Source organism: Myotis lucifugus, unplaced genomic scaffold (assembly GCF_000147115.1).
Source record: "Myotis lucifugus unplaced genomic scaffold, Myoluc2.0 scaffold_77, whole genome shotgun sequence".
In the NCBI taxonomy this organism is placed as follows: domain Eukaryota; kingdom Metazoa; phylum Chordata; class Mammalia; order Chiroptera; family Vespertilionidae; genus Myotis; species Myotis lucifugus.
Window position 1 is genome coordinate 1591528 of NW_005871125.1, and position 24737 is coordinate 1616264.

At 36.7% G+C, this 24737-nt stretch overlaps 1 protein-coding gene and 1 non-coding gene across 2 annotated transcripts in view; both read left to right on the forward strand.

The window, feature by feature from the left end:
- The first annotated feature begins 5378 nt into the window (after positions 1 to 5378).
- Positions 5379 to 24737, forward strand: part of ARFGEF1 (ADP ribosylation factor guanine nucleotide exchange factor 1) — a 68739-nt gene continuing 49380 nt past the window's right edge. The window contains 9 exon segments of the mRNA XM_023755498.1: positions 5379 to 5500; positions 5998 to 6154; positions 7579 to 7725; positions 9701 to 9880; positions 10364 to 10640; positions 14222 to 14332; positions 15889 to 16061; positions 16946 to 17079; positions 21104 to 21338. Of these exon segments, the coding sequence (XP_023611266.1) occupies positions 5379 to 5500; positions 5998 to 6154; positions 7579 to 7725; positions 9701 to 9880; positions 10364 to 10640; positions 14222 to 14332; positions 15889 to 16061; positions 16946 to 17079; positions 21104 to 21338 (1536 nt within the window).
- Positions 21877 to 22012, forward strand: LOC111826426. The gene has a single exon (XR_002829759.1). It is a non-coding gene; the product is annotated as a small nucleolar RNA SNORA48 (small nucleolar RNA).

Consider the following 24737-nt stretch of genomic DNA (forward strand, 5'->3'; position numbering starts at 1 on the left):
CTATTGCATTTTTTGAAGGATGTTGTATATAAATGGTGTTAATTTTTCTACAGACATTTGGTAAAATTATCCAGTGAAACCATCTGGTCCTGGAGATTTCATTTTTCATTGTTTTAAAATTAGGAATTCAGTGTATTTAATAGTTGGAGAACTATTCAAAATTATTTCTTATTGGGTGAATTGTGGTAGTTTTAAAGGAATAGTTCCATTTCATCTCACTTGTCAAATTTATATGTATATTATTGTTTGTATTAGTCCCTTTTAATGTCTGGTGTTTTTAGTAATACCCTATTTTATTTATTTATTTTTTTAAAAATATATTTTATTGATTTTTTTACAGAGAGGAAGGGAGAGAGATAGAGAGTTAGAAACATCAATGAGAGAGAAACATCGATCAGCTGCCTCCTGCACACCTCCCACTGGGGATGTGCCCGCAACCCAGGTACATGCCCTTGACCAGAATCGAACCCGGGACCCTTCAGTCCACAGGCCGACGCTCTATCCACTGAGCCAAACCGGTTTCGGCCCCTATTTTATTTTAGATATTGGTAACTTGTGTCTTTTCTTTTCCATCCTAGAGGTTTGTCAGTTTTTTTTATCTTTCTAAAGAACAGCTTTTTATTTTTAGACATTTTTTAACATTGTTTTTCTGTTTTCAATTTCATCTCATGGTTTTATTGTTTCTTTCTGCCCTTTTTCTACTTTCTTAAGATGGGATCTTAGGTTTGAGTTTTTGTTTCTATTAAAAAAACAATATTATGAAATTGGTGAGAACACTTAAGTTCTACTCTTAGCAAATTTCAGTTATACAATACAGTGTTATCAACTCTAATCATGTTATGTATCAAATTCTCAGACTTTATTAATCTTATAACTGAAAATTTGTATCCTTTTACTAACCTCTCCCTTTTGCCCTCGTAAGCACACACCCCTTCTCCAGCCCGTAGCAGCTGCCATTCTGCTGTCTATTCCTATGATTTTGGTTTTTTAGATTCCACAAAAAAGTGATACCATGCAGTATTTGTTTTTCTCTGTCTGGCTTATTTCACTTAGCATAATGCCTTCTATGATCATGCATGTTGCCACAAGGCTGAGAAATACTGTGTGTGTGTGTGTGTGTGTGTGTGTGTGTGTATCTCACATCTTCTTTATCCATTCATCTGGTCTTGGTTCTTTTTAATATATTTTTATTGTTTTCAGAAAGGAAGGGAGAGGGAAAGAGAGAAAGATCATTAATGAGAGAGAAACATTGATCAGCTGCCTCCTGTTTGCCCCCTACTGGGGATTGAGCCCCGCAACCTGGGCATGTGCCCTTGACTAGAATCGAACTCAGGACCCTTCAATCCACAGCTGACGCTCTATCTAACTGTGCTAAACCAGCTAGGGCTCCATTCATCTGTTGATGGACACTTAGATTGTTGTATATCTTGGCTATTATGGATAATATGAACATGGAAGTACAAATCTCTCTCCAAGATAATGATTTTGTTTCCTTTGGATATATACCCAGAAGTGGAATTGCTAGATCATATATGGTAGTCAATTTTTAATTTCTTGAGGATGCCTTTCTCTCTCACTTTCTCTCGCTCTGTCTTGCTCTGTCTTGTTCTGTCTCACTCTCCATCTCTCTCCATCTTTCTCAAATCAATAAGCATTCCATTGTGTATGTGTACCACCGTTTTTTAATCCATTCATCTGATAGGCACTTAGGCTGTTTACAAATCTTAGCTATTATAAATTGTGCTGCTGTGAACATAGGGGTGCATATATCCTTTCTGATTGGTGTTTCTGATTTCTTGGGATATATTCCTAGAAGTGGGATTACTGGGTGAAATGGGAGTTCCATTTTTAATTTTTTGAGGAAATACCATACTGTTTTCCATAGTGGCTGCACCAGTCTGCATTCCCACCAGCAGTACATGAGGATTCCTTTTTCTATGCATCCTTATCAGCACTTGTTGTTTGTTGATTTGTTGATAGCCATTCTGACAGGTGTGAGATGGTACCTCATTGTCGTTTTGATTTGCATCTCTCAGATGATTAGTGACTTTGAGCATCCTATCTAATAAAGACATAATATGCAAATTGACCGTCACTTCGCAACAAAGATGGTGGCGCCCATAAGCTCAAGATGGCGGCGCCCAGTCCCCTCGCACCACTGGAGTCCCTCAGTCCTTTAAGCCCTCCCCACGGGGGCAAGGGGCAAGCAGCGCCCCAGTCCCCCACAGCGAGCAGACAGCAGGGCACTGCTTGCCCCTCACCGTGGCGCCAAAGGGCAAGCAGCATCCCAGTCCCCTGTGGGCAGCACACAGCAGTGCCCCAGTCCCCCAGGGTGAGCACACAGCAGGGCACTGCTTGCCCCTCACCACAGTGCCAAGGGGCAAGCAGGCCCCCGCAGAGAGCAGACTGCAAGGCCTGCAGTGACGTCGAGCAGGCAGGTCCGCAGAGAGCAGAGAACCACGGGGAGTGGGCCTAAGCCGTCAGTAGGACATCCCCTGAGGGCTCCCAGATTGGAGAGGGTGCAGGTCAGGCTAAGGGACCTCCCAACCCCGTGTACAAATTTCATGCACCAGGCCTCTAGTGTTTTCATATGTCTCTTGGCCTTCTGTATATGTCCACTTTCAAAAAGTGTCTATTTAGGTCCTTTGCCCATTTTTTAATTGTATTGTTTATCTTCCTCTTGTTAAATTGTATAAGTGCCCTGTGAATTTTGGAGATTAAACCCTGTCGGATGTAACATTGTCAAATATGTTCTCCTATGCAGTGGGCTCTCTTGTTTTGTTGATGGTTTCTTTTGCTTTGTAGAAGCTTTTTATTTTGTTGTAGTCCCATTTGTTTATTTTCTCTTTAGTTTCCATTGTCCTAGGAAATGCATTGGTAAAGATAATGCTACAAGATATGTCTCATATTTTGCTGCCTATGGATTCTTCTAAGATTTTTATGGTTTCCTGTTTTACGCTTAAGTCCTTTTATCCATTTTGAGTTTATTTTTGTGTATGGTGTAAGTTGGTGGTTTAGTTTCATTTTTTTGCATGTATCTATCCAATTTTCCCAACACCATTTATTGAAGAGACTGTCTTGACTCTATTGTATGCTCTTGTCTCTGTCAAATATTAATTGAGCATAATGACTTGGGTCAATTTCTGGGTTCTCTGTTCCATTGGTCTATATGTCTTTCTTGTGCCAGTACCAGGCTGTTTTGAGAACAATGGCTTTGTAATATAGCTAGATATCTGGTATTGTGATCCCTCCAACTTTGTTGTTCTTTCTCAGGATTGCTGTGGCTATTCAGGGTCTTTATTTTTTCCATATAAATTTTTGGAGAGTTTGTTCTAGGTCTGTGAAATGCCGTTGGTATTTTAATAGGGATTGCATTGAATCTATAGATTGCTTTGAGTAGTATGGACATTTTAATGATGTTGATTATATCAATCCATGAACACGGTATATCCTTCCACTTGTTTAGATCTTTATCTCTTTTTTCAACGTCCTGTAGTTTTCTGAGTACACGTCTTTTACCTCCTTAGTTAAGTTTATTCCTAGGTATCTTTTTTTGTTGCAGTGAAGCACAATACTTCTTAACCATCTTGTTTCTGAAAGGTTAAATTAGGTGCTGCACGGGCAGGCTAAATAGCTATCTCAGATGGTGACTGAAAAAAATGAATTTATTTAAGGAAAAGGAGATGGGAGATGGGGATATTCAAAGGCAAGGGCTACACAGGTTTGGGGGGAGGGGTTAGCCCAGGAATAGCTGCCTGCTGCCCGTTGCTTCCCTGGTTGCAAGTCTCTTGGGGCTCCTTAGAGTCTGGGTGATACGTACCTGTGGGGGGGATCACACAGGTGTGCTCCTTGGAGGGAGAATGTATACTGGGTTTTTTGTCCTGAGCCTATTTATCTCTATTACAGGTGGAAATCTTAGGGGAAGTCTTAGGGGAGTCTTAATAGAATAGTTATCAGCTTTCCAGGTGTGCTCTTTCACCTGGAAGGTCCTGGTCTCCAGTGATTCGTCAGTGCCAAGGGGTCATTACTCAATGTAGCTGGTCCTGAGGCAGCCATGGTGCCATTTGTCTGTTTTTGCTGCTTTTCTGGGCCTGGAGCTGAAATATAGCTGAGGCCTAGATGTTATCTTTAGGGAGGAAAAAGTCAGGGGGGGTCTAAACCACCTGACCAGCAATATGAAAGATCACAGGTCCAAACCACATGACCAGTGATATGCTAGGGGAGGATAGGTTACCCTGCGGGGAGGTTCTTGTTTTGCCCCTTGCTAGGCATTCAGGGCTTTCTGCCCTGGTGACTTTCTGTACCTGGCCCATCATCCTTGCTCTGGGGCTAACAGTTTACTTATCCAAGCTCGTAGAGCATGAGACTAACTTCATGTCCCTGGCAGTGCTTTTGTGCTTCTCATATCTCTCTCCCATTTGCCAGCGCATTATTTCAAACCTCCTCATGCCTCCTTAACTCTTTCTGTTCCAATTATTTACTGCTGTGTAATAAGCCACCTAGGAGTTAGTGGTGTAACACAGTGATCATTTTATTACGCTCACAGATTCTGTGTCAGGAATTCATATGGGGCATGTTGCTGTTCCAGTGTCTGGGGCCTCAGCTGGAAGACTCAGGTGACTGGAGATGTGAATGTCTAGGAACTGGAATCCTCTGGAGGTTTCTTCATTCACTCACATATCTGCCTCCTGGGCTGTGATGACTTGAAAGCTGAGCTCAGCTGGGATTCTTGACTGAACCACTTACATGTGGTCTCCATGTGGCTTGGGGCTTCTCACATCAGGGCCTTGGGTTCCAAGAGTGGGTGTCTGGAGACCCAGCATTCTAAGAAATTGAAGCAGGGGCTGCATGGCTTTTTCTGACCCCTTATAAACACTGAAGGGAAGTTTTCCTATTAAATTAGATATATGTATTTTGCAGTGTCTTGTATAGTCATAAGTAGAAAAAAATGGTTAAATATCATTTGTACATGGTCAGGAAGTTATAGATTTTGCCTGATAATCTCCTTGAAGTCGTCACAAGAGCGGTGTATTGAGGTTCTTTTCCCTCACCCAACCTGTGCCTTATATTCTGTGACTTCAATACAGCATACATAATAATCTGTTCTTAATATTAATGCTTCTGGTTCATATAAATAGTTCCTTGACCAAAAAACACTCACACACACACAAAAACTTTGAGAAAAGGAAATGCTTTGGGAATTAAATCTGCAGTTATACCATTCTTATTGTTATTAATGTATATTTTTGCATCGTTTTATAAAATTAATTTGTGTAAATTAATGCATTTAGCTGCAATAGAATTTTAGTATTTGTTTTTTGAATTTGTATGCTTCCCAGTTTGTTACATAAATTAAAAATTAGTTTATATAACGTGTAATGAGATTACTTAATGATTGTTGTTCTGTTGTCAAGTTTTCTAATGTATGCTTTCCCCCTGCTTCCCCCCCGCTTCCCCCCCCCCTTACAGAGGAAATAAAAGTGGAGACTGAAAAACAGAGGTTAGTGGGGTTTCTTTTTTTTTAGTAAAAATAATTTGCAAACTTGTCAGTCTTGGCCAAAATAATAATAAAGTTATCTATATTTTAGTGTGGCAGTTTTCATGTGATCTTTAAAATAAAATCAATTTTTAAAATGGTTTTTAAGAAAAAATTTTTAATCATACTTATAAATATATAAGGGAATTTCTGAAATACCATAAGACACGTTTTGAAGTCTTTGCTTAGACTTTTAGAAAGATTACTAAATATTTAGTAACCTAACTAATTATTTAAAGTAAATGATTACTTTCTTGCATTTAGTCACAGCTCTGGCTACTAGTTTTTGATCTGTAGCAAATCATTTAATTTCTGGGTGTGGTTTCCTCGTGAAATAATAAGGGAAGATGAAAACTGGTTTAGCAAGCTTCCTTTTAGAACTGAAATTCTGTGTTTTTATATGAGTTTATCATCCATATGATAAATGTAGCATTCTATTTAGACCCCTCTTTTTCCTGTAGTCCTCCTCATGGAGAAGCAAAAGCTGGATCAAGCACCCTTCCACCAGTGAAATCAAAGGCAAATTTTATTGAAGCAGACAAGTACTTTTTACCCTTTGAATTGGCCTGCCAGTCCAGATGTCCCCGCATAGTTAATACATCTCTAGATTGTTTACAGGTATGTATAAAATGGCTTTAGGTGAAAACCATCCAACTGGAATGTGTTTCTGAGCATTACTCACAATTGATAATTCAGACATTTTCCATGATAGCTTTTAATATGCTTTTTGGTAAGAAACCAAATGGTTGCTTATATTCAAGAGAGACAATAATAGTTGCAAAAATGTTTTTAGTTTAAGGGTAACAAAAATCATTAGTTTAGTGAATCACAGAATCTTTACTAAGGTTATCAATAATGAAAGTGTTGATTTGGTCTGTTTTTCCATCAGTGAAATACAAGAACCATAGTTTTAACCTGCCACTGATGTTACATGCATCATTATTTGCAAATGGTTTTACTAAATGCCTGCTAATTTATATAAGACAATAGGTTAATATTGACAGCTTAGTATTTATATTTTCTGTTGGACTTTAGCTCTGACCTTTATTTATGTCAGGAAAATTTCTTAAATCTTTTATTCTGTTTTACTTATGTGGATTCCCTTACATATTTGTAAGACAAACCTCCAGAGTTAGAGGTCCTACTCTTTTCAGGTGTTTTCACTGTTGGTTCATTTTACCTATTTAACAATTCAGTCATTCAGTCATGTGGAAAAGACAATATTCTTTTGATTTGTTTTTAAGATAGGTTAAGGATAAGTTTATTTGATTTGTCACCTTGTTTTTCTTGAAAAATTAAAACTATAATATCTGAGGCCTTTCTTCAAGGGCTATACTGATAATGTTGAATTAACAAATCTGTGATTTATTGTAGCCAATGTATGGAAATTCAGTTTTCTTCTTAATCACAGATCTAATTTGGAAAGAGATTTTGGGTTATTAAATGAGTGAAGATAGCTTTCACAAAAGCAGTATTAATACTGTTTAGATAGAAAGCATTAAGCTATTCTAATTCATCAGAGACAACTACTTCTAAGGCCTGGCTTTCTCAAAATTTCACCTGATGGTTTTGTTGTGGTTATTGTTCTGTTTCCATGGTAATTGCAGTGTAAATAATTTCACAGGTTTATAGCTAATAAAGCTTTCTTTTTCTTTTTTTAATATATTTTTATTGATTTCAGAGAGGAAGGGAGAGGGAGAGATAGATAGAAACATCAGTGATGAGAGAGAATCATTGATTGGCTGCCTCCTGCATGCCCCCTACTGGGGATCGAGACTGCAACCCAGGCATATGCCCTTGACCGGTATCAAACCTGGGACCCTTCAGCCCGCAGGCCGAAGCTCTATCCATGGAGCCAAACCAGCTAGGGCCTAATAAAGCTTTCTTCATGAAAAGTTGGTATAGCCTTGGCTTTGACTGTACCTTAATGATTTATGTAATAATTTTAATATATATTCAATTATATATTGTAATTTTAATGTATATTTAATTAGTAGACATATTAGCTTAATTAGATTCTTTATTTTCTTTCTCCATTTCAGAAGCTTATTGCTTATGGGCACTTGACTGGCAATGCTCCAGATAGTACAACACCAGGCAAAAAGTTAATTGATAGAATTATAGAAACAATTTGTGGCTGTTTCCAAGGTCCTCAAACAGACGAAGGAGTTCAGTTGCAAATAATAAAGGTAAATAATTATATAAAGTGAATTTATTATTTTTAATCTGTATTTTTAAAAAGCCTTTTACCTTGGAAAATATTTAGAAAGGTCATTTTATGTGCTTTCTCGGTATAATAGAGGTTTTTGGGGTGCTTTTTAGATCCTATATTGGGATTTTGTTGTTGAATGCCAAGAGTTCATTAGAAGACTATATTTTCAAATATTTTATTTTGAGGATCTCAATTTAGGCTTGGGATCCCAGCATCTTTCAGAGAGTTTCAGTTTCTGTCATGTTTACCAAACATACTGCATCTTTTGAGCTTTAGGGTTCCATGTGAGGGCCCCATGACCCCTGTAGTTTCTTCTGTACTGCCCGACCCCTTGTAGTCTTCCTTCTAGACCCTGCTTCGCCAGGTGGACTCCTTATGTACTAGTTTTCCTGATTCCCTTGCACCTACCCATCTGCTGAACCTGCTCAGCTAAACCCTGTCCTGGGTTTATGCTATATTCCTGGCTGATGAAGCTCTTTTAAAGAAAATCACTCAGTTGTGTTTTTAGTCTCTTATAAATATTGAATTCTTTCTTCTTTTTTTTTTTTTCTTTCTGCTTATCCTCACCTGAGGATATTTTTTTCCATTGCTTTTTCAGAGAGAGTTGGGGGGAAGAAGAGGAATGGGTGGAGAAAGAAGGGGAGAGAGAGAGACCTTGATGTGAGAGAGACGCATTGATTGGTTGCTTCCCGCCCGCGCCCCGGAGAGGGAACCCACAACCCAGGTACATGCCCTTGACCGGGAATCAAACCTGAGACCCTTTGCTCTGTGGGCCGACATTCTACCACTGAGCCACACTGGTCAGGGCTAAATATTCAATTCTTAATGTTACCACTAATGGTAGTGGTGGTATGTTTATATATCAATAAAATTGTCCTGTACTAATAGTACTTTTGAAATTGCTTACATGTGTAAAGTGTTCTTTCATGTGTGAATGTAGTCCCTTCTGAGTCTTTCAGTTTCATAGCTGTATTTACTTCATGAGTCATATCTTTATTGTAAAAAGCTGTCCAGTCTGTTTGGTCTGTCATTTCAATTTCATGTCAATCAGTCATGGCTTATCTAGCATATACTCAATGCTGTTGTACAACATAAAAGGACAAAAGAACGAGTTTTGCTTTTGAGAAATTGCAAGTAAACTGATGTAAGACAATTCACATAAAGTTACTTTATTGGATGATTTACTTTAGTATTATTTTAAATTCTTTATCGTAAAACATTTTGTAAACATCATCAGCAATAACAACAGCACGTTTATTGAGTCTAGTCTAGCCGTGGGCAAACTACGGCCCGCGGGCTGGATCCGGCCCGTTTGAAATGAATAAAACTAAAAAAAAAAAAAAAGACCGTACCCTTTTATGTAATGATGTTTACTTTGAATTTATATTAGTTCACACAAACACTCCATCCATGCTTTTGTTCCGGCCCTCCGGTCCAGTTTAAGAACCCATTGTGGCCCCTGAGTCAAAAAGTTTGCCCACCCCTGGTCTAGTCTATAAGAAAGATCTCAGAAAAATTTGTAAGTGAATAAGACACATTGTGTATCCTCCAAACTTGATACTCTAAATCAGCAGCTATAATACATGAAGCACATCTGTGCTTCACGGTGACAGAGTTCTAATGTACATTTTAATAAGCTAAATTATACTGAAGTGAAACTTGGGTTGAAACAAAAAAATTGAATGGCTTTCTAGTGTTTTGGGTTTGGGAAGATTATGTAAGAACTATTTATTGCCAGTATGAGAAAAACATAAAATATTTTAACAGTTGATGATACATTCAAAGTAGGTAGAAATTTTGTTAGTGCATACGAAAAATTCTATCAGTGTATATCTGAAAGTGATAATGGTGCCTGAAAGTTTTAATTTTAATATAAAGATACTCACATTTTTGTGCTGAAACTCAAGATGCAGAAAATTGCTTTAATTGCTTTAACTTTGTCTTTTTTTAAGGCATTACTTACTGCAGTAACATCTCAACACATAGAAATTCATGAAGGAACTGTACTGCAAGCTGTGAGAACATGTTACAATATCTATCTAGCAAGCAAAAATCTCATCAATCAGACAACAGCCAAAGCTACTCTTACTCAGATGCTAAATGTGATCTTTGCACGCATGGAAAACCAAGCAGTAAGTATTTAAAAAAGAGAGAGATTGTATAGAACACCACGAGCATCAAATGCAGGAAAGAGTTTACAGAAATGTATAATGAAATCTTTTGTGTTTGTAGAGAAAAATGACTTTCATTTATAGTCCTACTTACTGGAGATATGTGGTATTGTTTTGTTTTGAGGTTTACTGCCTTGACTTTGGATAAAATATGTTTTTAATTGTTCACAAATAGAATTTGAGTGATAGTGTTTGCCATCATCCTCATGGCAGTGTTTATGAATTGATATTTTTATTGCACTCAAGCTTAGTAAATAGTGAAAGATTTCCATCTCTATTCTTGTCTACCCCCTAAGAAGTGACCACTGTTACTTGTTTTTGTTTTACTATTTTTCATGTTCTTTGTTTCTGATGGACTATGATTTGTAATCAGTGTAACATTATTCCTTCAAAATTGAAACAACATATTTTACAAATATTAGAAATTATTCTATTTCTTCCCAGTTGCAGGAAGCCAAACAAATGGAAAAAGAGAGGCACCGGCATCATCATCATCTGTTGCAGTCTCCAGTAAGCCATCATGAGCCTGAATCACCTCACCTTAGATATCTGCCACCTCAGACTGTTGATCATATATCCCAAGAACATGAAAGAGACCTTGATCCCCATACAAATGATGTGGATAAAAGCCTTCAGGATGACATAGAACCTGAAAATGGATCTGATATTTCCAGTGCAGAAAATGAACAGACTGAAGCTGATCAGGCAACTGCAGCTGAAAGTAATCTTTTTAAGAAGGGGTTGTGGTGGGTGGTGCGTGTGTGAAGGGAAGAGTGTAGGAATGTGTATGGTAAAGAAATGTGGAAAGAGTGTATGTGTTTATAGGTATCAGACACATGGTGGTAATTGTGGACTTTCTTTATCCTAGGTGGTAAAAGTTAGTTTCACTTCACCCACAAGCTATCTGTTAATGATATTATGCATTTATTAGCATCTCATGAGCAGTATAATTTATAGACTTGTTTTGGAGGAGATATGTGTCACTAAAGAAGGTTATAAATATCTCTTAGCACGTTATATAGGAACTTCAGTTTTCTTATTAAAATTAGCTTTACAGCAAACAAGAGACCCATTTAGTAAGATTTTCTAGAATGTGACTGAAAATTTTGGAAATGATTATATTATTTAGAAAATATGGTCAAAAAAGTACTGAAATTAAATATAAAAAGAAAAATTTTGAGTAATCATCTGACATGAAGATTTTTTTTGAGATGTTCTCTGACAGTTTTTCTAAGTAAATTTATAAGGTAAAGGTTACAAGATTGCAAAATTTATTTTACAAGTTTGTTTCTCTAAAAATGGTCACATGAAGTCAGTTTTCTCTCTAAACATTGTCCTCAATTCTAGCTATTCTATAAAACTGCCAGGGAGTGTGCTTGTTCCTTTTGTGCCTCCTTAGGTTGGTATCAGAAAATGATGGAGATTCTGTTCCTCTCCAGTGTGGTGTGTGCAACTAAGAAGGTTAAGGCTCCGTTACAGCTTGTCTGAATCTGTGTTTTTACTTCACCTTGAGGAAAGACTTCTGTAATATATTTTAAGCTTTTGGTTTTTTTTTTAACCACATCTTTTCCATAACCTAATAGTGGCATGAACATCAGCACTGGCATGAATAGATGTTTTACTATTTTTAATAGTACTTTATTATTTATTTTCAGAGGGATAATTTTGATAAACCAAGCATGCATTCACAGTACCCAAGCTAACAGTGAATCTGTATTGCTTATACAATTTACACTTTCCTGCCCTTGTCAAAATTTCCTGTACTTTCACTATGAGCTTATAAAGGGCTGATTCAAAGGGTTAATCGCTAATACAGCTGGGGTGTTATATTTTCCTTTATTTTTGTTATCCATGCTTTCAGCATTTATTTACATACCCTGTCATAGGCACTGTGCTAGAACTTGGGGTTAAAAAGCTAATGAAGATATAGCCGTTGCTCTTAGGGTGTTCGTGGCCTGCCTGGATGGTCATGCATATTTAAATGAGACATAATGTGATAAATATCCTGAAAGTAGCATGTATAATGTAATTCTGGTGAGGAGAGTTAGGACATACTTTTATAGAGAAAGTGATGTTTTAGATGAACCTTGTTGTATAGGGGTACGTATTGGCTAACTAGAAAATTTAAGAAATTTTCATCAGAAGAAACAACGTGGGCTGAGACCCAAGGAATGAAAGAATCTACTGTATTTACTGTGTGTAAGGCACCTCTGTGGGTACCTTATTGGATATAGAATTATAAATAAGACATAATTCCCCATGGCATAGTCATGATTATTTTGGCTTCCAACCACTGATAAAAATGAATTTTTTTTTCTGGGAGCCATTGGTTAAAAATGCATGCTCTAGGGTTAGATTACCTGCTTTGACTCACTTACTAGCTGGACGTTATAATCAACTTCTCTCATCATTTCCTACATGTAATAAATGTTACCCACTCTAATATATTTCTGTTAGATGATTTATATAAGAATTGACTCTTGACTCACTAGTCATTTTGTGCACATTTTAATGACTATATATCCAATTATGTTGAAACTCTAATTTTCAGACTAGCTAAGTTTAGCCAACTAGTGCTCAGAAATACAAAGCTTAAGGGTGGTAGAACAATTATCTGTCAAGACATTTATATGTTTTTAATCCACAGAAGGCACTAAATGCTATTGTTATTGGATTTTAAAAAAAATAAAATAAGGTAACTGATTTGACATGCTTATTTACCAACTAGAGGCCCGGTGCATGGGTGGGGGTTCCCCTCAGCCCAGCCTGCACCCTCTCCTACCCAGGACATCCCTCTCACAATCCTGGACCACTGGCTCCTAATCACTCACCTGCCTGCCTGCCTGCCTGGTCGCCCCTAACTGCCCCCTCCAGCCAGCCTGACGCCCCTCACTGCCTCTGCATGCCAGCCTGATTGCCCCTAACTGCCCCCCCTGCCTGCCTAGTCACCCCTAACTGCCCCCCACTGCCAGCCAGGTAGCCCCCAACTGTCCCCTCCCTGCTGGCCTGGTCACTCCTAAACTCCCCCCACCCCCCCGCCAGCCTGATCACCTCTTACTGCCCCCCCTGCCAGCCTGGTTGCCCCTAACTTCCCCCCTCCCCCCACCAGCCTGATCGCCCCCAACTGCCCCCTGTTGGCCTGGTTGCCCCTCACGGCCCCCTTGCTGGCCTGGTCGCCCCACGCAGCCTGCTGTTCAGTCGTTTGGTCATCCCTCACTAACTCCCCCTGCCGGCCTGGTCACCCCCACGCAGCCTGCTTGTTCAGTCATTTGGTTGTCCCTCACTAACCCCCTTGCCGGCCTGGTCGTAGGCAGCCATCTTGTGAGGGTGTAAGGGTTAATTTGCATATTACCTCTTTATTATATAGGCTCTTCACATTATGGCAGTCAGTATTTTGTAGAATGCAGCAAACAGTAATTTCAGATCAGTGAACAATAGGGAGGTGGGCAGGCTTCCAGAAGCCAGAATTATAAATAGTGGTTCTTTATGGAGGTGTGGGGGGGGGGGGGGTATAGAAGCAACACTAACAGCTAATATGCAGTCTGAAGCCATTGATGAAGAGCAGTGGCTCCCAGAACCACTGCTCCCCAACCATCCTCAAGTACTAACTGAGCCTTCCTGATATATTTTGAACATTTCAAAAACACCAGTAGAAATTCTGTTTTTATCTACAATAGTCCATACAAGCTAACCGTAATGTTAAGGTTTTCATCAGTTTCTTTTATACTGCTCAGAAGTTCTGGTTGGCAGTTACATGTTTTTAATTAATGCTAAGTTGGAGAATGAGTTCCTTTTTACTTAAATTAAATTATACATTGGGTATGTAAATTTTGTTGGGGAACTAGTAGTAAAGAAGAGCTGGAAATCAGTGGTGGAGGGCAAGATGGCCCTATCTTTGCTGCTTCAAGGAGCTCACTATGTTAGAGCACAGTGATGAGCTTGTTATTGGGGAGCCTAATTAATCAAAACAAGCTTTAATTACATTGAATATGTTATTTGAAAGTGTGGCACATGTTTAAAATGTTTCATTTAAAATACTTTTTAAAGTTTTGGTTCTTAAAGGAATAATCTAGAAAATTCACATAGTTGTGCAGTCAATGAATAGTTTGTCAAATGAATCATTGTTGAAACTGACTTGAATTTATATTTTAAATTTTGATTTGGTTATAAATTTTGGTTTAACATGTATTGCTTCTAGTTTCATTTATCTATTTGATTTTTCCTTTTATTAATTTTTAAAAGAAAGCTTTTCATTATGTTTTGTAATAGTTTCTAAAATGAAATAATGTTTTCTTTTTAAAGCATTATCTAAAAATGACATATTATATGATGGAGAAAACCATGACTGTGAGGAAAAGCCACAAGACATTGTACAGAGCATTGTAGAAGAAATGGTGAACATTGTTGTTGGAGGTAGTGTATTCCACTAGGAATTAGTGTATTCTGTCTTACAGTATTTCATCTGACTGTGAAAATTATTTTTACAATGTGTGGATTAAAAAGGGCAAAAATATAACATCTTCCTCAAATGTGTGTGTGTGTGTGTGTGTGTGTAGAAAATATATTTAAATATTTTTGATTATAGAAGTCCACTGAAACATGTAATTCATGGTATCTTGCACAGGACTAGCATAGTACTTTGCTACATATACTTCTAGAAATAGGATTAAATTATCTGACCTGTCCTATTTTCTAGAATTTCCTCTTAAGATTTTGGCCCATTGATCATACCCTTCTTAGTTTTCCTGTGCTATTAAAGATTTTGTCTCTTGTTTATATTTTTCTTAGTAATTTCAGTGGTATTGGTTAAAGGAGAAAGTAAATTAGTGGGCTTCATTCAGCACCTTTAAAACAGAAGTTTGCACTTATGTTTAGGGGACAGTTAAAGGAGAAAACAATGGAGAATAATAATATCTAACTCTATTAAGTGCTTTTATATGCTTTACTTGCATTTACTCATTTGATCCTTCCAAACACTGGGATGTTTTGATACAATTATTTTTCCCTTTTTTAAATTTTAATTTTTTTTGAGATTTTATATCTCATTTATATTTTTCTTTATTTTTTTTACCCCCATCACCATTTATCCTCCATATACCCTCTTATACCTCTACCCTCCGTCCCCAGGCACTGCCCCCCCCCACACACACACACACAATCAGTATGTTTCCATCATGCATGCTTATAGTTTTCTTTTAATGGGTAGCATGAAAGAAGCAGTGTCTTGAGATAGCTACTGAGTTATGGCCATAGACACGTATGTGTTCCTTTTAAAAGAAATACACATCACACCTTAGAGTGGTACTGAAACTTGGTATTATTTGCATTATCTATGTTTGTATTATCAGAAGTCATTTATTTATGTTTATAGTAATTACAAGTATGATGATTTAGAGTGACATACTGAAAAAAGTTCGGGGGTATAGGCCATTATTTTCATAGTAATGTTCTAAGAAATATGTTATTAGAAGTATTAATAGATATTCTTAAAGGGGGAGAGGGCTCATGGTAAAACAAATTTGAAAATACTGCATATTTTATATCTCTTTTGGAGAGCCCAGTGTATATTAGCAAATTAATATTATAATAAAGAAACCTATTTCCCAGTATTTCCCTCTTATTTGATAATGGGATATTTTTTTGAGAAATTTCTAGTACCATGTTAAGGCATTAGCATTCATTAGAACCCAGTTTAAGAAATGCTGATATGGACTAAAAGTAAGCTTCTTTTTTGACACATTTAAACCTTTCATCAGCTGTGTTTCATTGCTAGAGCTACTTAAGAATCATATTTGGATGTATTTCAAATGCATATTCACTTACTAGTAAGTATGCTAACCTTTAAATGGTGCCAGTATGTGTTACTTCACATTGTTTTTCTGCCACTATTTAATTTTAAATATTCTATGCTTTTATATCCTTAAGTTAAGTCAGGGGTGTGTGTATGTTTTTTATTCTTACCATTGTAGATATGGGAGAAAGGACCATAAATGCAAATGCAGATGGCAACATTGGAACTATAGAGGATGGTAGCGACAGTGAAAATATTCAAGCAAATGGAATTCCAGGAACACCAATTTCTGTTGCATATACACCATCCTTACCTGATGACAGACTCTCTGTCTCTTCCAATGATACTCAGGTATAAATGGGAGTGGGAAATTCCTGTTAATCTTACACATTTATAGGTCACCAGCACCTGCTGGGAAATATATCTAGGTGATAATGCTGACTGATTTCAGTTTGAAGAAATAAAAACTTGGGTGTTTTTTTCCCATTGATATAAATCAAAGCAGTTTATTTCCTTAATAAATTGATAGCTAAATTTTTAATTTTACAGTGTTTGTCAGTGGTGTTCACAACTTCCCTAACCCTGCCCCATGGAAATTACTTTTAAAAAGAGGAATTCTTATCACATATTCATAGGATAATTCTAGTATCATAGGAAGGGGAAAAACTTTTAGAAATCTAGGAAACTTCATCTTACCTTTGTTCAGGGCGACAATGAAATCCATACCATGGTAGTTGCAGTTCCTCTGTTTTTTCTACCCTATATTTTGTGTTTTTATTCTTATCCTAAAGGATAAGGGCTATCTTAAATCATTGCTCCATGCATAGGGGGAAGCTTTCTTGGCCTTGTTGACCTTCATTAGCTAACAATTTTTAAACATTGCTAATTAAACAGTGTTTAATTTTTAAACTTTGATAATCTCCATTGTCTTATTTTTATCTGCACAAAGTGCAAAATCACAAAACACCCAATGACAGGTAGTGGAAACCACACATAGGCTGTGTATGAAGTATCTTGTCAGGCCATAATGTGCTAGTTTTAGTTAGTAATAACATGAACTGGGAAATGGTTGAGGATAGGGGCGCAGTGTCAGAGAAACAATGTGACAAATTCCTCATATGGTTTCCCTTCCAATAGAACCTCACCTATTACTGAATTGAACAAAATGTATAAAAGGCTGAAATGATTTTACACTGGCAAATACACTTATTTGCATACTATGTTAACTTGTTTAGGAATCTGGAAATTCTTCAGGACCTTCACCTGGTGCTAAGTTTTCCCACATTTTACAAAAGGATGCCTTTCTAGTATTCAGGTCATTGTGTAAACTGTCAATGAAACCGCTGTCAGATGGACCGCCAGATCCAAAGTAAGTCATTAGCTGTTCTGCCTAACAAATACAATTTTAAAGCTCAAAATGTATTCCAAGATAGTCTTTGACTTTTCTTTTGTTCCACTTGTCCTGTAGGATCCTCAAAATATATTTATATATATTTAAAAACTGAGTGTTCCAAAACTGTTAGATAACTTAGAGCATACCAAAAGCATAGAATTGTATCTGGTACAGTAAATACTGACTGGTTGAGTGAATTCCTATTTCAATTTGTAAGTAACTTTGGAGCTAATGTAGCTCTGTTACATGTAGCCTCATGCTAGGCTCTGAAAACTACCAGTTGATTTATTAAGAGAAATAAATCTTAAAAGTCATAATATAAAAGAAGACATCTGTAATACTTTCAACAATAAAGATTTTTTGAAAGTCATAATATATATTCATTAAGGTCTGAAAAATGTGATGATACCTTTCTTCATGGGGAACAGGAGGTACTTTGCAATAGGAGTCTCTGTCTGATTCTCATCAGTCATTAAAACTGTAGGAAACTGCCATTTTTTAAAGTAGTATCTTCCATTTCATCTGATTCAAGTGTAACTAATTTCTGCTTGAGATTGAGTTTGGGAGTTATTAGAGAGGCAGAACTTTTCTGGGGAAAGAACCTTGGAGAAGGCCTGAGTGACTTGGAGAAAGGGATATTGAAATGAGGGAAATGTAAGCAACACTACCTCATTAAAAAACCCCACAGCATTTTGGTTACTTTGTCAACTAAGAAGAAAGACTAAAGACAGTTATTATAAAAACTAAATCTTCTATAGTTTTATTTTGTAACATTGTACTGAGTCAGTGGGAAACATCTTTTAGGCCCATAAGGCTAAAATTCTAAAATCTTTTTTAGGTCCAGCTCCTGAGAGTCAGAAATATAATTTATTGATTCTGTATTTTGAAAATACGAACTCTACAGAGAAAGAATTAAGGTTGCTTAGAGTGCAGTATAAACTCAATTATACCCTATATATTTTATAAGAATACTAGAGGTCCGGTGCACGAAATTCATGCACTGGTGGTGGTGGGGGGTGTCCCTCAGCACGGTCTGTGCCCTCTCGCAGTCCGGGAGCCCTCAGGGATGTCCGACTGACAGCTTAGGCCCGCTCCCTGGAGTGGATCTAAGCCGTCAGTTGGACATCCTTAGTGCTGCCACGGAGGCGGGAGAGGCTCCTACCACTGCTGCAGCACTCGCCCGCCATGAGCTGACTTCTGGCTGAGCGGCGCTCTCCCTGTGGGAGCACACTGAGACCACCAGGAGGCAGCTCCTGCATTGAGCATCTGCCCTCTGGTGGTCAGTGCGAGTCATAGTGACCGGTTGTTCTACCTTTCAGTCAATTTGCATATTACCTTTTTATTGTATAGGATATTTAAATTTTTTAAAATTTCTTATTCTCATTGAGGAGAGAAATAACTTTCTTATTCAAAAATTGACAATTTTGAGATCTCGTTCTGAATTGATGAAGACTTACTTTAAGGATGATATAACATAAGAATTTGGTGTTATTACTGAAGGCCATTTTTACCATGATTTAAAAATGTATTGGCTATAAAAGCTTTAGATGTTTAGTTTTCTCAAATCAAATATAAAAAATGTTTATTAGAAACAGAAAAGAGGGAATTGTTTAAAATGCTAAGAATTAAAAGAACAAAAGAAAATATATGAATTTTGAGGAATACTATGTGGGGGAGAGTATTTAGTTAGCCCTGAAAAAAAAGAGTAATCTAGTTTTTGGAGAGCTGCTCTTATGAGGAATAATGTAAATTAACTATCCTTCTACTTAGTGGGCTTAAACCAAATATTAGGAAATATTGTTTGTACATTTAAAAAGACCTTTTTGACCATCAGGATCTAATCTTTGGAATTGAATACTGAAAGAGATCACATTTTCACCTCCTAGAAACTGTTGTCTTTCCAAAAGAGAATTTATGGTTTTCTAGCTTGAGTGGTTTTTTTGCCAAAATTAATGAGCTTTTGTATTTATATAATTTTCTTTTTTGTCTTTGCTTCTCTCTATACTTTGTGATCCAGGAAGTGTTCTTTTAAGTTGGATTATAATTTGAAACTATCCCATGAAAAACTGCAGAACTGAAATTTCCAGGCTCTTTTGCATATCAAAAGTATATGCTGCCCAGCCAGTGTGGCTCAGTGGTTGAGCATTGGCCCATGAACCAGGAAGTCACAGTTCGATTCCCAGTCAGGACACATGCTTGGGTTTCAGGCTCAATCCCCAGTAGGGGGCGTGCAGAAGGCAGAAGGCAGATGATCGATGTCTCTGTCCTTCTCCCTTCTTCTCTCTAAAATTAATAAAAATAATATAATAAAGTTTATTATTTTAATAAAATAATAGTAATAAAAGTAAATGCTATTGTGTCATAGGACAATCATTTGATCACTGCTTCATTCATTAATGCCTTATACATTGTAGATATTTAATAAATATTTGAGTACATGAATAAATCCATGAATTATTTTGAGCACATACTATGTACAAGGCATTTTGTTAGATGCTGGGGGATACAAAGAGAAAGCATTCTCTTAAAAAAAAAATGTATTGATTGATTTTAGAGAGAGAGGAAAAGAGAGTGAGAAAGAAACATTGGTTTGTATGTGCCCTGACCAGGGATCAAACCTGCAGCCTTGGTATGTCAGGAGGATGCTCTAACCAACTGAGCTACCTGGCCAGGGCAAGAGAAAACATTCTTATAACAAAAAATCATGTGTTATAACTAAATTTTGTTTACTAGTAGAACTGAGCAAAAAGTATGATAAATGTGAGCCAGACTAGGAAGTGTAGTAGTTTGTAAACCTTGGAAGGCTTCAATACGAATGGGAGATAACTTGGCCCACTCCATATTTTCCTATAGCTACTCAAAGTTTTAGCTCTAGTTGTTCCTAACTTCCTGTATCTGAGCTTTTTTTTTTGTAATACTGAATTTGCTGCATATGTTATTAGATTCAAAAGCATAGACATCTTGGAAACATGATTGTCATAATGAGCCATGATATTACTGGTTCTGGTTTTATTTCAAAGATGGTAATATTTTTGTGATTCCATTTACATTAAATTAAATATTCCTTGTTAGAGTTTCTTACTTTTTTAAATCACTTGACACTCCTAACCATGACATTTTTAAGGTAGAAATGAAGATCAATTAAATTTACTATATGGTATAAATGTGACTGAATATAGCATTTGGAATGAAAAAATAAAAGAACCAGCTGCTAGAGCATTTAAGTGTATCCTGCATTTGAGAAGTTGCCCGGGTTAGATCCTCCCTAGTTTGATGAGCTTCAGAGGTCTGTTTCAATGAGAGAAAAAATGTATTTGTGAAATCTGATTACTAAAATTCTGGATAGTGATCAGAATTATAGCATAGTGTACTGATCAGAAAAAAATTTTAAGTTAAAAATGTGGTTTTTAGTTTTTTACTATAAAAATATTTAGGGTAAGTTGGTAAGCTATTAAGGGATATAAATGTTCTAAAAGCTTCTTTGTATATATGTCAAAAGAGAAAATAAAATGGTTCCTTAAAAAGTAACCTTGAAGTTATGCAACCAAAACTTAGTGTTTAAGATTTTTGAATAGTATAACTAGGAAGAAAGTACATTGGACCTATTATATATTAAGGATGGCACCTAATCTGAGAAGTTAATTATTATTTCTAAAAAGTGAAGCATGCTTTTGAAAGAAAGGAACAAGTCATAAATCTTGAAATTATTTTTTTGTTCAAGGGAACAATAGGTTGGTGTTAAAAATTATGAATGATTGTTTTCCCATTTTGGAAGTTTGTGAAATTTTGTGGTACATCAATGAAACTACCCATTATTAGTGTTTGAGCTTATTCATGTACTGTAGTTTCTTGTTTTTTTTTTATGTTGTAGAGTTTTCTGTTCTTCTTTATTTAAAAGTTTGTGAAATTATATGGTACCAGGAAATATCTTAGGAATAACCTATTATTACCATAATGTTAACTTGTCTATACACTATGCCTTCTTTTTTTTACATTTTAGGTCTCATGAGTTACGATCCAAGATTCTTTCATTGCAGTTACTTCTATCCATTCTGCAGAATGCAGGACCTGTTTTCAGGACAAATGAGATGTTTATTAATGCTATTAAGCAGTATCTGTGTGTTGCACTCTCAAAAAATGGAGTCTCTTCTGTGCCAGAGGTTTTTGAGCTTTCCCTTTCCATATTTCTTACTTTGTTATCAAACTTCAAGACACACCTAAAGATGCAAATTGAGGTATGTTCTGCATTAAGGCGTTATTGCACTTTGATTTGTTTCATGTTAAGTCAAATGATTAATACACTGGAAAGTTTTTCAGAATGTGAAATATCTGTATATTATGTGTATTTATCTTTTTATTCACTCATTCAACTAACATGTACCTACAAAGTGCTAAGCACTAGGTGAGCACTAAGAATGCAAAATCAAATTAAGACACAGCCCTACCTTCAAGGAATTTGCACTAGTTGTATGAATAATTCTAGTTGTCTGGAATTAACTTGGTCCTCACAATAACTTTGCCATTGTGTATATAGTATGTAATAGTGTTTTTGGTTATCTTAAAAGAAAGCTCAAAATATATACTTTGTGTACATGGTTTTAAGTCATTCGAGTTTTAACAATTTAAAAAGGTGATTGAGAAGGGTTATTTTTTTATTTTAGGACATTTGAAATTTTAATTTTTGCTTTATATATTTTTTCTAATGTACTTATTGTATTCCTACACATTTTTGAAAATAAAATAACTGTCATGTGGTTCTAAAGTATCTTCAGATGTCCTTTACCTGGGTAGAGTGGCACCTGGTTTGGTGATACTTGTCTTGAATCAGCCAGGGACAGAAAAACTCCTTGTTTATCCCAGCTTGGCTTTAGGTCTGTGCCCATGCCTGGCTAATGCCTTGGACCATGTGGATTACTGAGGAAAATAAATAAATCATAAAATAAAATATTTCCAGAGATTTACCAAAACTGAATTAGGGAATCTTCCAACCATGTCTGCATGTATCATGCAGGTGTAGAAGTTACTGATCTTTTGTTTTCACCTTCAAATAATTCAGTATTTTAAAATAGTACTTTATGTTTTGGTGATTTAATGGATACCTTTTCCAGCTTGTCATTTGTTATAATATTGTTTGGGTTGGGACATTGTATATTTTACAAAAACTCACTTTCATGCTGGTCAACTTTCACATTCACTTTATATTTGGTATGACATACAGTTTACATAATAATTTTTAATAATCTTATATTTAATCCTAACTCAAGACTAATAATTCATTTCCTCATAGGAAAGGATAAATTATTTTCCCAGAGTTTGTAGATGGTAAGATAGTCATATCTTTATTAATGTTCTGTAGTATCTATTTAAATTCATTTAGAACATTATTATGGGAGTGATGCAGAATAAGGCCTTGGTAAATTAAGTGAAACATTGTTCAATTTGGACCATATTTTTGGACAGGGAACAATTTCTGGCCCATACATGGTGTCAAATTTAAGAAATTTGTCATATGTCTACTAAAATAATACAGGTCATTTAACCAAAACAGTTGTTATTTTTACACAGTTTTTTTTTCTCATTATCTTTAAGAACTAAAAATAGACTTTAAAAAACTTTTGGAACCTTTGCTTATATAACCAGCTAAAAGTCTCTCATTTGATAGAGACTTAAGTACTATTAGTAGACTGTGTGAAATATAACTTCTTACAGAATCAATATCACAAACATAATTTAAGTTGGGATTACTATTTTTATAGAGTAAATTTTATATACAAAGTTTTTGTTAAGGACAAATTTAAAGAGAAATACTTCAAGAAAGTTCCTGTCTGTTCATGGATGGTAGGCTCTTATTACAAAATTATTGTAATGTTTTTTAAAAGAGATCAAGTTTATTTCACTCTGCATTGTCTCTTAAGGGGAGATTATGAGGATAAAAGAAGATAAGTGTAGATATGCTTTTGAAAATACTAAACATTCAAATGCAAGAGAAGCTGTGTTGCTGTTAGAGAAAGCTCAACGTCTGAAAACATAAATTGCAAAACAAAATTGGGATGTTAAGTGAAGATTCATTTAATGAGAATATTCACTTCAGAGTTTCTATAATGTGGTTTTTCCATGGGCATTAACTTATATATCTGTTTCTGAAAATACAGTTTTAAATCATCACAGTTACTGACTACTAGAAAATATGTGCATATTGGATACTGTACAACTGCTCAGACCTTGGAATCAAATTGGATACTGCCACCCTCATAACCATTTCTTTATTGATTTTGATTCAGTACCTGCTTTTTTAAAATATATTTTTATTGATTTCAGAGAGGAAGGGAGAGGGAGAGATAGAAACATCAATGATGACAGACAATCATCGATCGGCTGCCTCCTGCACGCCCCGCACTGGGGATCAAGCCCGCAACCCAGGCATGTGCCCTTGACCAGAATCAAACCAGGGACCCTTCAGTCCGCAGGCCGATGCTCTATCTACTGAGCCAAACCGGCCAGGGCTCAGTACCTGCTTTTTATCATAGCAACCACTAAAACCTAAGTTTGCAAAAATAATGATGGCTTTGAAAGGAATGTAGTGAGATCTAACTGATCTAATGACACTGAACAATTTTGCAAGGTGTCCAACAGATGTATTTCTCTGTGAATTTTATCTTAAAAATTCTCATGGCCGAAACCGGTTTGGCTCAGTGGATAGAGCGTCGGGCTGCGGACTGAAGGGTCCCAGGTTCGATTCCGGTCAAGGGCATGTACCTGGGTTGCAGGCACATCCCCAGTGGGAGATGTGCAGGAGGCAGCTGATCGATGTTTCTCTCTCATCGATGTTTCTAACTCTCTATCTCTCTCCCTTCCTCTCTGTAAAAAATCAATAAAATATATTTTAAAAAAAATTCTCATGATAACCCTCTGAGTTTGTTGTAGCATTCTGGGGCACATTGGTGCAGTTTGAGAACTGTGGCCACGAATATTTATTGAATGCCTACTATATGCCATGCAGTGTGGACACTATTGTTGGCAGTAAAGACCTGGCTCCTACCTGCTTAGAGGTTACAGTCTTAGAGGAAATATGACATTAGGCAAGTACTAGAAATGTGTTGAGTTTTATGAAAGAAAAGCACATTACAAGGGTACCTTATCCAAATTGGGGAGGCATGTTAATCATCGTTCATTGTAAATATGAATTTCTAGGTTCATTATACATATCCTATATAATAAAAGCCTAATATGCTAAGTGTCCGGTTGTCCAGTTGTCTGGTTGTCCCTTCAACCAATCAAAGCGTAATATGCTAATGATATGCTAAGGCTGCTCAACTGCTCGCTATGATGTGCACTGACCACCAGGGGTCATAAGTCGACTGTTTGACCAGTGCTATGACGTGCACTGACCACCAGGGGTCAGACACTCCTACCGGTAGGTTAGCTTGCTGCTGGGTCCAGCTGATCGGGACTGAGCAAGACGGGCTGGACATGCCCTGGAACCCTCCTGCGGTCCCTCCCCGGCTGGCCAACCACTGGTGTCTCTCCCCAGCCCTGATCGTGCACTGGTGGGGTCCCTCAGCCTGGCCTGCACCCTCTCGCAATCTGGGACCCCTTGGGGGATGTCGGGGAATCGGTTTTGGCCCAATCCCGCA